General features: G+C 43.2%; 1 protein-coding gene across 1 annotated transcript in view; it reads left to right on the top strand.

Moving 5' to 3' along the window:
* Positions 1 to 14,417, top strand: part of LOC133543538 (capping protein, Arp2/3 and myosin-I linker protein 3-like) — a 111,678-nt gene that overhangs the window by 72,668 nt on the left and 24,593 nt on the right. The window contains 9 exon segments of the mRNA XM_061888151.1: positions 572 to 744; positions 846 to 914; positions 5,528 to 5,621; positions 5,692 to 5,790; positions 7,632 to 7,751; positions 7,840 to 7,953; positions 8,016 to 8,191; positions 12,153 to 12,240; positions 12,303 to 12,425. Coding sequence (XP_061744135.1) covers positions 572 to 744; positions 846 to 914; positions 5,528 to 5,621; positions 5,692 to 5,790; positions 7,632 to 7,751; positions 7,840 to 7,953; positions 8,016 to 8,191; positions 12,153 to 12,240; positions 12,303 to 12,425 — 1,056 coding nt within the window.

The raw sequence follows: 14,417 nt of genomic DNA on the forward strand, positions 1-14,417 counted from the left end.
GAATACTGTGTAATTATGCGATTAAAGCAGACGTTTTATAGCTGGGATCGGTGCTGGATCAATCAATCCGTGACGTCACGCGCACGCGTCATCATACCGCGACGTTTTCAACAGGATACATCGCGCAAAATTTAAAATTGCAATGAAGTAAACTAAAAAGGCCGTATTGGCATGTGTTGCAATGTTAATATTTCATCATTGATATATAAACTATCAAACTGCGTGGTCGGTAGTAGTGGGTTTCAGTAGGCTTTTAATATATTTACTGTCCACTGAAAATGAAACAACTCCTCCGCATTGCCAGCTTGCAAATATTTACACAATAAAGTGACTATACTGCGGTACAAGCTGTACACTGATTACTCTAAATTACATCTATTTTCATGGTATTGTGTAGTAAAAATGCTTTCTGAAGCATGAAAAGTGTTGCTACATGAATTATTTCAGTGTGTGCCCTGCGATGCCCCTTCTCTATATCACCGCACACACATATCATCAATAATTCAGACATAAGAGTATGTCATGTCGCGTCGACACGTGTCTCAAATGCACTTCCTGTGTCCGTCCACAGGCCCTGCAGACGCTGTCGCTCGTCGACTCGCGCCTCCGCTCTCGCGGCACGGTCCTGGTCAACGCCCTGGGCAGCAACACCTGCCTGAGGAAGGTGGACTTGAGCGGCAACAGCATGGACGACATCGGCGCCAAGATGCTGAGCAAGGCCCTGCAGATCAACACCACCTTACGGTAAAGCCGGGGTTTGCGTCACCAGGCGAAGGGAGGTAGTTACAGAAGTGTCTGATTTAGAGAGCGAGGAAGGGTTCAAACCCCACGTGTGCCCCCTGCAGGAGCGTGACATGGGATCGCAACAACACCACCGCGGCAGGATTTCTGGATGTGGCCCGAGCACTTGAACAGTAAGCGTGAAAGCGTCTTCTTGTTTTCTACATGTTTATTGCTCGAGTGGAAGTCAAATGTACAACAACAACGGGATCTCATCAAATATTTTGTGTAATGTATGGCGGGAGTGTTCTGCTCTTTTTAAAGACCTACCGCAAAAATCATTAGTCAATGATCTTCTAAGGCAGGGGTCACCAACACGGTACCCGCAGGCACCAGGTAGCCCGTAAGGACCAGATGAGTCGCCCGCTGGCCTGTTCTAAAAATAGCTCAAATAGCAGCACTTACCAGTGAGCTGCCTCGATTTTTTAAATGTTATTTATTTACTAGCAAGCTGGTCTCGCTTTGCTCTACATTTTTAATTCTAAGACGGACAACTTTGAGAAAAGAGCTACATTGATGCATGCTTGGTTATGCTTTAAAGTCATATCCAACAATTGAGACAACGACTTTTTACTGTCAACTAAGTTTCGTTTTTTAATGATTTCTGCTGGTGGTGTTCTTCTGCATTTTTTCAACACAAAAAAGGTTGAAAAACACTGCTCTAAGGAAGTGGTCCACAACCACCGGTCCAGGGACCGGGACCGGTCTGTGACGCATTTGCTAGCAACATTAATTGTGTGAATGCTCCAAAGCATTCAGCTTCTTTGATCCAAAACACAACTTACATTTAACTAAAATGATTGGCAACACTAAATTGGCCCTAGTGTGTGAATGTTGTCTGTCTATCTGTGTTGGCCCTGCGATGAGGTGGCGACTTGTACAAGGTGTACACCGCCTTCCGCCCGATTGTAGCTTAGATAGGGTCCAGCGCCCCCTGTGATCCCGAAGGGAATAAGCGGTAGGAAATGGATGGGTTCTTTTCTTTGTGCTCGGCAAAAGAAAAATTGTGAGAATATCTCCATGTTAAAGGGGAACATTATCACAATTTCAAAAGGGTTAAAAACCATAAAAATCAGTTCCCAGTGGCTTGTTGTATTTTTGAAGTTTTTTTCAAAATTTTACCGGTCCCGGAATTTCCCTAAATAAAGCTTTAAAGTGCCTTATTTTCGCTATCTTCGAAACCACTATCCATTACCCTGGGACGTCATACAGTGCTGCCAATACAAACAACATGGCGGTTACCACAGCAAGATATAGCGACATTAGCTCGGATTCAGACTCGGATTTCAGCGGCTTAAGCGATTCAACAGATTACGCATGTATTGAAACAGATGGTCGGAGTATGGAGGCAGATAGCGAAAACGAAATTGAAGCTATTGAGCAAATAGCTATTGACGCTATTCGGCCATAGCGTGGGTGTACCTAATGAAGTGGCCCATAGCATGCCTTATTAGCATCGCCAGACTTTCGCATCTTGTGACACTGGAGCAACTTAAATCCGTCGATTGGTAAGTGTTTGTTTCGCATTAAATGTGGGTATCTAGTTTCAAATGTACATACAGCTAGCGTAAATAGCATGTTAGCATCGATTAGCGTAGCATGTTAGCATCGATTAGCTGGCAGTCATGCCGCGACCAAATATGTCTGATTAGCACATAAGTCAACAACATCAACAAAACTCACCTTTGTGATTTCGTTGACTTAATCGTTTCAAATGCATCTGCAGGTTATCCATACATCTCTGTGCCATGTCTTTCTTAGCATTGCCGGTCAAATGTGAAGACACTTTGGTACATTCAATGGGGTTCTGGCGGAAAATTTCTTGCCAGTGGTGCAACTTGAATCCCTCCCTGTTAGTGTTGTTACACCCTCCGACAACACACCGACGAGGCATGATGTCTCCAAGGTTCCAAAAAATAGACGAAAAAACGGAAAATAACAGAGCTGAGACCCGGTGTTTGTAATGTGAAAATGAAAATGGCGGGTGTGTTACCTCGGTGACGTCATCGCTAAAAGAGCGATTAACAGAAAGGTGTTTAATTTGCCAAAATTCACCCATTTAGAGTTCGGAAATCGGTTAAAAAAATACATGGTCTTTTTTCTGCAACATCAAGGTATATATTGACGCTTGCATAGGTTTGGTGATAATGTTCCCCTTTGAGAAACTCGGCTTTGGCTCCACCATGATGTCTTGTTAGTAACAGACACACACAGCACGCCTCTTGTGACACAGTTTGAATCATAAGGACAATACCGCAGCTCTCCAATAAAACACACTCAGATCTTCTCAGTTTCTAGCCGATACTATATACAGTAAAAAATAACGTAAAATAACGCAATAAACGCATCGTGTAGTAACGGTAACTGAGTTACTGACATACTTGCCAACCTTGAGATATCCGATTTCAGGAGGTGGGGGGCGTGGTTGGGTGCGCGGTTAAGAGGGGAGCAGTATTGTCACATGTGCATGATTGATTGATTGAAACTTTTATTAGTAGATTGCACAGTACAGTACATATTCCGTACAATTGACCACTAAGTGGTAACACCCGAATAAGTTTTTCAACTTGTTTAAGTCTGCGTCCACATTAATCAATTCATAGTACAGATATATACTATCATCACACAAGTTAATCATCATAGTATATACATTGAATTATTTATATTATTTACAATCTGGGGGGTGGGATGAGGAGCTTTGGTTGATATCCGTACTTCAGTCATCAACAATTGCATCAACAGAGAAGTGGACATTAAAACCGTGTAGGTCTTACTTAGTAGGATATGTACAGCGAGCAGAGAACATAGTGAGTTCAGATAGCATAAGAACAGTATATACATTAGAAATACTTTCGATTATTTAAATTAGGTTATTTACAATCCGGGGGAATGGGATGTGAATGGAGGAGGGTATTAGTAAAGGGTTGTAGTTGCCTGGAGGTGTTGTGGTGCTTGTACAGTAGAAGGCAGTATTGTCCTGTTTAAGAGTGTCACAACATTGCTATTTACGGCAGACGAACAGCTTTACGGTAGACGAAAACGTGACTGCTGTTGTTGTGTGTTGTTACCGCGCTGGGAGGACGTTAATGAAACTGCCTAACAATAAACCCACATAAGAAACCAAGAACTCCCCATCGATCATTCTACGGTTATAACGTCATTGGGCAGACAAGCTGTTTATATCGTGGGAAAGCGGGCGTGAAAACAGGCTGTCCTTACTCAGGTCCGCATAGAGCTGGAGGAGGCGTGGCCTCCAGCTCCGCCTGAATTTCGGGAAAAAATTTGTCCCGGGAGGTTTTCGGGAGAGGCGCTGAATTTCGGGAGTCTCCCGGAAAATCCGGGAGGGTTGGCAAGTATGGTCACTGAATATAAAAAATAACGCGTTAGATTAATACAGTAACGGCGTTAGTTCCAACACTGAAAAACGAGTCAAGTATCCACTATGTGACAGGATCACTCTGCTGTTTTTAAGAACCTTCTGCAAAAATGTAAAAGCCGTGTTTTGAACTAAACTAGCCAGCCAGATGTGGCGTGTGAGCCGCCAGCTGAATAGTTCTTTTTGTGTGTTTTTGCTGAAGTCACTTAATAACTGTAAATAAACAGTTTAAAAAAAAACATGTATAAATTGGAAACTGGGCTTTAAGATTCAAACAGGCAACTTGAGCCCAGTAAGTTGTTTTTCTTTTGATATATTGACTCTAGAAAGAGGTTCCGCAGCCTCCGAAGCAGAACCACCAGGTTCTGTAACAGCTTCTTCCCTCTTGAACGCATCATAATAATCCCCTCAATTCCCCCCAAAAATGGATTAACTGGCTGGAATAAAAAGACAATATAACATACATCCATAAACGTGGGTGCATATGAAAAAGTGCAAAATATTTATCTGCACAGTAATCTATTTATTTATACATGCACCTTATTGCTTTTTTATCCTGCACTACCATGAGCTAATGCAACATAATTTAGTTCTTTTCCGTACTGTAAAGTTCAAATTTGAAAGACAATAAAAAGGAAGTCTAAGTCTTATTTGCTATCTTAAAAGGCTGAGACTTGCCTTCAGGCCGACGAGGACATGCTTGAAGAGAGCATCACTCACTCTGTAGCGGAGTGGACTTTACAGGGTAAGCCAGTGGGGACACTGAACTGAACTAACCTTCAAATATGGAAGCAACTCAGGAGGAGCGGTTCAAAATGCCAATCTTTACGATTTGCCAAGAAAACGGCACATTTTGTGAAATTCATCAAAGAGATAAAATTATGACAAGAGTATAATCATACTTGTGTATATTGTAGCGTGCCGGAAGAGTTATTTCTGCGAGGGGTTCTGGGTATTTGTTCTGTTGTGTTTATGCGGATGTTCTCCCGAAATGTGTTTGTCATTCTTGTTTGGTGTGGGTTCACAGTGTGGCGCATATTTGTATCAGTGTTAAAGTTGTTTATCCGGCCACCCTCAGTGTGACCTGTATGGCTGTTGACCAAGTATGCCTTGCATTTACTTATGTGTGTCGCATATATTCTGTGCCTGGGCCGACACGCAGTTTCTACGGAGGAAAAGCGGACGTGACGACAGGTTGTAGAGGACGCTAAAGGCAGTGCCTTTAAGGCACGCTCCCAATATGGTTGTCCGGGTGGAAATTGGGAGAAATTCGGGAGAATGTTTGCACCGGGACATATTCGGGAGGGGCACTGAAAATGGGGAGGGTTGGCAAGTATGAGTATAATGCGATAATTCTATCTCCACCCGCAGTAATTTCACCCTGCAGTACATGCCTCTTCCCCTGAGTGACATCAGCCAGGCGTACCGCAGCGCCCCCGAGAGGACGGAGCAGGCACTGACCAAGGTGGGCGCCCCCTCCTGGCGTTGCCTCGGACTGCGGAGCCTCAACTCCTTGTTTCCTGCATTATGCGCAGATCCAGCGGGCTCTGGTGAGGAACAACCAGACTCAGCGCTTCTCCCAGCGCCAGGCTCTGCGGCTGCACCAAGGCCTGGTCACCAGCACCGCCGAGCAGGTATGTTGCTATTCGAGCTTTTTTTCGCCACAGTGCCATCTTCTGGATCCGGTGTGGTATAGCTATCGTGTGTTTACAGGTTATACTGTTTGTGTTTTCATTATTTTGTAGTATTGTGCTCTTTTTACATTTTTTTGCATTGTCCGACATAATACAATGTGTATGTCACATACAACCAGGGACGTATTTAGTCATTTGGGGGCCCAAAGCAAACCTAGTCACAGGGGCCCTCATTATAACATGGTTATTTTTTGTATACTGTTTTTTTTCCCACTATTTTTGTAGTATTGTGTACCTTTTCCACTTTTTTGCATTGTCCGACATAATACAATGTGTATGTCACTTACAACAAGGGACGTATTTAGTCATTTGGAGGCCCAACGCAAACCTAGTCACAGGGGCCCTCAACATAACACGATCATTTTTTTGTCGAAAACTGCCGTGCTTGGCAAGCTGCACAATGAATATCAATCACGACTGTAATTGACAGGAAGTTAAAGGCCTACTGAAATGAGATTTTCTTATTTAAACGGGGATAGCAGGTCCATTCTGTGTCATACTTGATCATTTCGCGATATTGCCATATTTTTGCTGAAAGGATTTAGTAGAGAAAATCGACGATAAAGTTCACAACTTTTGGTCGCTAATAAAAAAGCCTTGCCTTTACCGGAAGTAGCAGACGATGTGCGCGTGACGTCACGGGTTGTGGAGCTCCTCACATCTGAACATTGTTTATAATGATAGCCTCCAGCACCAAGAGCTATTCGGACCGAGAAAGCGGCAATTTCCCCATTAATTTGAGCGAGGATGAAAGATTCGTGGATGAGGAAATTTAGAGTGAAGGACTAGAAAGAAAGAACAAGGCGATTGCAGTGGGAGCGATTCAGTTGTTATTAGACACATTTACTAGGGATAATTCTGGAAAATCCCTTATCTGCCTATTGTGTTGCTAGTGTTTTAGTGACGTTATGTATTCGAATAACGAGGTAGAGCACACGTTTAGTAACTTTCATATATGACTGGGAGTAGCAGTAGCATACACTCTAGAGAGGGATCATCAACACTCTATGTACAGCACTTGGTGAGCATGCTAAGTAGACACCACAACTCAACTACGGCAAGTCAGTAAGGACAAACAACACTGAATCAGCATGCACATTAATACACCACAAGTGAGATTAAATAGTACCTGAAAGTCGGAGGGGTGTGGCCACGGGTGTGTTGACCTTGAGTGTCTCTGAGGGAAGTCAAACAGCTGCAGCAGGGCGGACGCTCCGCTGATGTCTCCGGTAAGAGCAGACTTATTACCACAATTTTCTGCCGGTTGACATGTGGTCTGGATCCATGTTCGCTTGACCGCTCTGATCCATAGTAAAGCTTCGTCTTCGGGAGTTTCAAACAAGGAAACATTGTGTGTTTGTGTGGCTAAAGGCTAAAAGCTTCCCACCTCCATCTTTCTACTTTGACTTCTCCATTTTTAATCGAACAAATTGCAAAAGATTCAGCAACACAGATGTCCAGAATACTGTGTAATTATGCGATTAAAGCAGACTACTTATAGCTTGGATCGGGCTGGAAAATAATGTCCGCTACAACCTGAGACGTCAAACGCACTATGCGGGAAATTTAAAATTGCAATTTAGTCAACTAAAAAGGCCGTATTGGCATGTGTTGCAATGTTAATATTTCATCATTGATATAAAAACTATCAGACTGCGTGGTCGGTAGTAGTGGGTTTCAGTAGGTCTTTAAGATGTGTTAAGATATTTTTTTTCCCCCTTTGAGACATTTATTACCGGTATTACCTTTCAACCCTCCTGCTCGTGTGTGTGTGTCCCGAGGTGATGGAGCGGCTGTGTGCACGTGTCCAGCAGCAGGTGTGCACGCTGCGAGGTGTCGGCGAGGCGGAGGACATCCAAGCTGCCAAACAAGTCCTGAAAGAGGCCAGGAATTCCCGCGCGGTGAGCCATGCAAAATCTACAAATCGTTGCTGGGAAAAGAAAAAAAAGAAAAAAAACTGAATAAATGATTGCATATTTCCTCACCAAGCTGTACCCCTCCCTGTGCGAGCTGGCCCACGTCTTGTCCGTGGACGGGCCGGTGCGTCAGAAACTGGACTCGCTGGCGGGCGACTTGGCCAAAGCTGCAGACAAGGAGCTTCAGGTTTTCCTTTCATAGATTCTTTGCACCACGATGTGGATTATAAGCGGTGGTGTCCTGTGCAGGTGATCGTCGACTCCATGGTGTCTCTCTGCCGAGAGCTTTGCCCTTTGTCGTCCGCGGCGGCGGAACGCCTGAGCCCGCCGCTCTCGTCCGTCTCGGAGCGTGTTTCCATCCCACGCTCCGCCATCCGCACGGCCCTTTTGGAACGAGCAGCGCAGGACATTCACCGAGCTTTAGAGTAAGGCGGGAAGTACAGCGGCGGTTTTCTGTAGTTGTCGGATGTGTGGTCGACAAAAACTGGGTAGGCCTGGGCCGATAACACATTTTGTTTGATGATATATTGACCTAGGAATTAGTGCCGTTATTTTTCTTGGACCAAATTACCCATTGATGTAATGATAATACATATTAATGCATGTACAGTGGGGCAAAAAAAGTATTTAGTCAGCCACCGATTGTGCAAGTTCTCCCACTTAAAATGATGACAGAGGTCTGTAATTTTCATCATAGGTACACTTCACCTGTGAGAGACAGAATGTGAAAAAAAAATCCAGGAATTCACAGTGTAGGAATTTTAAAGATTTGTAAATTATGGTGGAAAATAAGTATTTGGTCAACCATACAAGGCTCTCACTGATGGAAGGAGGTTCTGGCTCAAAATCTCACGATACATGGCCCCATTCATTCTTTCCTTAACACGGATCAATCGTCCTGTCCCCTTAGCAGAAAAACAGCCCCAAAGCATGATGTTTCCACCCCCATGCTTCACAGTAGGTATGGTGTTCTTGGGATGCAACTCGGTATTCTTCTTCCTCCAAACACGACGAGTTCTATTTTGATTTCATCTGACCACAAGACATTCTCCCAATCCTCTGCTGTATCATCCATGTATCCATTTTGGTATAAACTCAACTCGTCGTGTTTGAAGGAAGAAGAATACTGAGTTGCATACCAAGAACACCACACCTACTGTGAAGCATGGGAGTGGAAACATCATGCTTTGGGGCTGTTTTTCTCCTAAGGGGACAGGACGATTGATCCGTGTTAAGGAAAGAATGAATGGGGCCATGTATCGTGAGATTTTGAGCCAAAACCTCCTTCCATCAGTGAGAGCTTTGAATGGTTGACCAAATACTTATTTTCCACCATAATTTACAAATAAATTCCTACAATGTGAATTCCTGGATGTTTTTTTTCACAGTCTGTATCTCACAGTTAAAGTGTACCTATGATGAAAATTACAGACCTCTGTCAGCATTTTAAGTGGGAGATCTTGCACAATTGTTGGCTGACTAAATACTTTTTTGCCCCACTGTATATACCATACTCGCAAACCCTCTCGATTTTCCCGGGAGACTCCTGAATTTCAGTGCCTCCTCCTGAAAATCTCACCGGACAACCATTCTCCCAAATTTTTCCTGATTTCCACCTGGACAAAAATATTGGGGGCGTGCCTTAAAGGCACTGCCTTTAGCGTCCTCTCTCACCTGAAAAGGAGACTATTATATATGTCTCCGTTATCCATAAGTTTATCTATAACCCATAAAGTAGGCAGACACCAACCTATTTCTCTGCGTGTGTTTATTCCAGCCGGGACGTTAATACACTGACACACAACATACGGATTCCCATCATGCATTGCTTCAAAACTACGGCAAGTAGTAATGTCCAAAAACATAACAGAGACGAAGCGGAAAAACGAAGAGACATGGAGACGACGAGTAAGAAGAAGAAGTAGGCTTGCAAGTTCCAAAGTGATTGTAAAAAATAATTTCAGTTCATCCAGGACAGCTCGAAGGGGAAGGGGTAGGCTGCCTGCACATTTTGTAGATCAGACTTTTATATGTGTGTATATATGTGTAAATAAATGAACACTGAAATTCAAGTGATTCTTTTATTTATATATATATATATCCATCCATCCATCCATTTTCTACCGCTTATTCCCTTTCGGGGTCGCGGGGGGCGCTGGCGCCTATCTCAGCTACAATCGGGCGGAAGGCAGGGTACACCCTGGACAAGTCGCCACCTCATCGCAGGGCCAACACAGATAGACAGACAACATTCACACTCACATTCACACACTAGGGCCAATTTAGTGTTGCCAATCAACCTATCCCCAGGTGCATGTCTTTGGAAGTGGGAGGAAGCCGGAGTACCCGGAGGGAACCCACGCATTCACGGGGAGAACATGCAAACTCCACACAGAAAGATCCCGAGCCTGGATTTGAACCCAGGACTGCAGGAACTTCGTATTGTGAGGCAGACGCACTAACCCTTCTGCCACCGTGAAGCCCTATATATATATATATATATATATATATATATATATATATATATATATATATATATATATATATATATATATATATATATATATATGTATATATATATATATATATTCTAGTATTCACTGAAAGTGAATACTAGAATGCACTGAAAGTCAAGTACTGTATTTCCTTGAATTTCCTCCGGGGCGCTAATTAATTTAAAACCTCTTCTCACTCCTGCGCTTACCAAAGGCATGCGGTAAAAGTAAGCATGCGCAATCTATTTTAAAACCTCTTCTCAGTCCGGCACTTACCAAAGGCATGCAGTAAAAATTTTAGTGTGATGTAAGCTTGGACCTTAAATCCTACTGAATAGCTCTTAATCTTCTCCTCTTTATGCGATTTCAAATTACCGGTATTGAAATCAGCCTCCTCCATTTTGAAAATGATGACACGGGAAGTGTCACTCGTGACGTCACAAGTTTGACCAGGCGGTAATACTAAGCATGCATTAATTATTTTGCGAAGCGAGTTTGACCCGGCAGTAATTCAAGGCAGGCGCATACTATATGCCCTGCGGCAATTCAAGGAAATACAGTATATATATTTATACACATATATATATATACTGTATATATATATATATATATATATATATAGTCAAGAAACACTTGACTTTCAGTGAATTCTAGCTATAAATATATACTCCTCCCCCCTTTAATCCCCCTCCCCCAATTCGGAGGTCTCAAGGTTGGCAAGTATGGTATATACTTGCAAATGCAATAAACATGTATTTTCTAATGTATTTTAACATTGTAAATGGCATAAAAACATTTAAATCTATATATACTTTGTCTGTAAGCTAAATGTTTCACTTGAACAAATATTACGACCAAAAGCCATAAAGTATCTTCAGGAGGGGATTGGTGGGGGCGCAAATATACACAACAAAAAAAACTAATAAAATAGCTAAATAAAGTATTGACGAAGTTGCACTTCAATATTGAACATGTTAAAGGGGTCATGTTGAATCAATCAATCCATCAATGTTTATTTATAGAGCCCTAAATCACGAGTGTCTCAAAGGGCTGCACAAGCCACATCGACATCCGCGGTTCAGCACCCACATAAGGGCAAGGAAAAACTCACAACCCAGTGGGACGTCGATGAGAATGACTATGAGAAACCTTGGAGAGGACCCCCCCCCCCCTCTAGGGGAGACCGGATGCAATGGACATCGAGTGGGTCCGACATAATATTGTGGAAGTCCAGTCCGTAGTGGATCTAACATAATAGTGAGAGTTGCACATTACTTAACTGACAATCAGTTAAGACCTCCTTTAACAAAAGTGCAGAGTAACAATATAAATACTACAGTTTAAACAGATATTTGAGGGTGGAGTCGGCTCTCGTGGTTGCTTTGTTGGGTCTGCTCCGGTCTCTGGTCAGGCACCCACCACCCCAGCAGACGATGGTGTGGTATGTTTTTTTGTTGTTTTACCTTTGTGGCTGTGTAAAAGTGGCACTGCTGGAGTGGCAGCTGGTTGCGTCAGCTTTGCTCTTTGAATATTTGTAATGTCCGTTGATGTTACCCTCTTACACACATGTTTATGTGTGCTATGGCTATGAGTTTTTCCCCCTTGGCCTCATTCTGGACCGCCTTTCCAGAGGCCTGAGCTTTTTTAGCCTTTTTTTCTCATGGCGATTTATCGAGGTAGGAAAACTTACCGACTTTATTATTCAGTTATAGTCGTTTAATTGATTTATCGAATGTTGGCCCAGGCCTAAAGACGGTCTCTAAAAAAAAAAGCTGGGGATGTAGTTTCTTTCCACACATTTGAAGTATACAGCATGTTTACATTTTTCTTGAATGGGACGACCGCGACTGAACTTAATGTCTCAGCCGTGTTTTCTCTTTCTTTTCCGCAGAGAAGTCAAACTGTCCGTGGTCTCCTATCTCACCAACTCCATTGTCGATCAGATCCTGCAGGAGCTGTACTCCACTCACAAGACGCTGGTGAATACAACGCCGTGAAAGACGTAACTAGGGCCAAACTTTAACGACGTTGTCCGTCTAAGACCCGACAGTTGTCTTGTCACGTCAATCGCTGGGAGGGGACGAGCGACGACGGGACGGGCTGGAGGTTCAACAGGCACCGGGACTCTCTGGACATCACGGACGAGGAGCTCGGCATCAGCATAGTAAGTGAGGGGAGGGGACGCGGTCAGGTCAAGGTCCAGTTCTGTGCAAACTGGAGTAGTAGGTCCACATCATGCATATCTTTGGACTCCAGGGCAACAGTATTCTCCCGGGAAAAAAGGGAACAAACTGTATTTTTTCGGACTACAATGCGCACTTAAAATCCTTTCATTTTCTCAAAACTCGACAGTGCGCCTTATAGCCCGGTGCGCCTAATGTACGGAATAATTTTGGTTGTGCTTACCAACCTTCGAGCTATTTCATTTGGTACATGGTGTAATGATAAGTGTGACCAGTAGATCAGTGTTTTTCAACCTCTATGAGATACAGTCTGGTGTGCCGTGGGAGATTATCTATTTCCACCTGTTAGCGTTTAAAATATTTTTTGCAAACCAGTAATTATAGTCTGCAAATGATGTGTTGTTGTTGAGTGTCTGTGCTGTCTAGAACTCGGCATAGTAACCGTGTAATACTCTTCCATATCAGTAGAGGGCAGCCGGTAGCTAATTGCTTTGTAGATGTCGGAAACAGCGGGAGGCAGCGTGCAGGTAAAAAGGAATCTAATGCTTGAACTAAAAATAAACAAAAGGCGAACGCCCCTGAGAAAAGGCATTGAAGTTTAGAGAAGGCTATGCAGAACAAGACTAAAACTGAACTGGGTACAAAGTAAACAAAAGCAGAATGCTGGACAACAGCAAAGACTTACTGTGGAGCAAAGATGGCGTCCACAATGTACATCCGAACATGACATGACAATTTACAATGTCTCCACGAAAATGGATGACAACTAAACTATTCTTGATTGCTAAAACAAAGTAGATGTGGGAAATATCGCTCAAAGGAAGACATGAAACTGCTACAGGAAAATACCAAGAGAAAAAGCCACCAAAAGAGGAGTGCAAGACAAGAACTAAAACACTACACACAGGAAAACAGCAAAAAACTCCAAATAAGTCAGGGTGTGATGTGACAGGTGGTGAAAGTACACCTACTTTGAGACAAGAGCTACAGTGATGCATGCTTGGTTTTCTTTAAAGTCATATCCAAACAATTGCGTCTTTTTACTGTCAACCGTGTTTTGTTTTTTAATGATTTCTGCTAAGGGTGTGCCTCTAGATTTTTTTTACGTAAAAAATGCACCTTGGCTCAAAAAAAGTTGAAAAACACTGCAGTTGATAGTAATCACACATGAGATACGTGTAGACTGCAATATGACTCAAGTTAAACAACACCAAAATGTTATATGTTCCATTGAAAATATAGAACATTACAAACGGCGCTCAAAAATTGATCAGAATGTTTTAGTACGACTTCGGTAAACTATGAAGCCGCACTGCTTGATGGATTGTACTGTGCCTCAACATACGAGCAGTATTGCGCAGTGGAAGAGTGGTCGTGCGCAACCCAAGGGTCCCTGGTTCAAATCCCACCTAGTACCAACCTCGTCACGTCCATTGTGTCCTGAGCAAGACACTTCACCCTTGCTCCTGATGGGTGCTGGTTGGCACCTTGCATGGCAGCTCCCTCCATCAGTGTGTGAATGTGTGTGTGAATGGGTAAATGTGGAAGTAGTGTCAAAGCGCTTTGAGTACCTTGAAGGTAACAAAGCGCTATACAAGTACAACCCATTTATCATTTATTATGGTGTGTGTATAAGGTAAGACATAGTATCTGGACTGTAATGAGGTAGCGACTTGTCCAGGGTGTACAGCGCCTCCCGCCCGAATGCAGCTGAGATAAGCTCCAGCAACCCCCCGCGACCTCAAAAGGGACAAGCGGTAAACAATGGATGGATGGTTGATTGGATTTTATCTGGAGTATTGTTTCGCAAAAGCAACTTTTCTTACCTTCTAATCTGTATTTGGGATCTGCATAAGTGCTGAAAATTTGTGCGAATCCGCCTTTGTAGTCCGTGCCATTGTCGATAAGCATCTTCTTTTTCTCTATCTACTTGTTATGGGACATTCATCCTCTGTTGTTGTCATTTCTAACAT

The sequence above is a fragment of the Nerophis ophidion genome, linkage group LG26, assembly GCF_033978795.1.
Source record: "Nerophis ophidion isolate RoL-2023_Sa linkage group LG26, RoL_Noph_v1.0, whole genome shotgun sequence".
Lineage (NCBI taxonomy): Eukaryota > Metazoa > Chordata > Actinopteri > Syngnathiformes > Syngnathidae > Nerophis > Nerophis ophidion.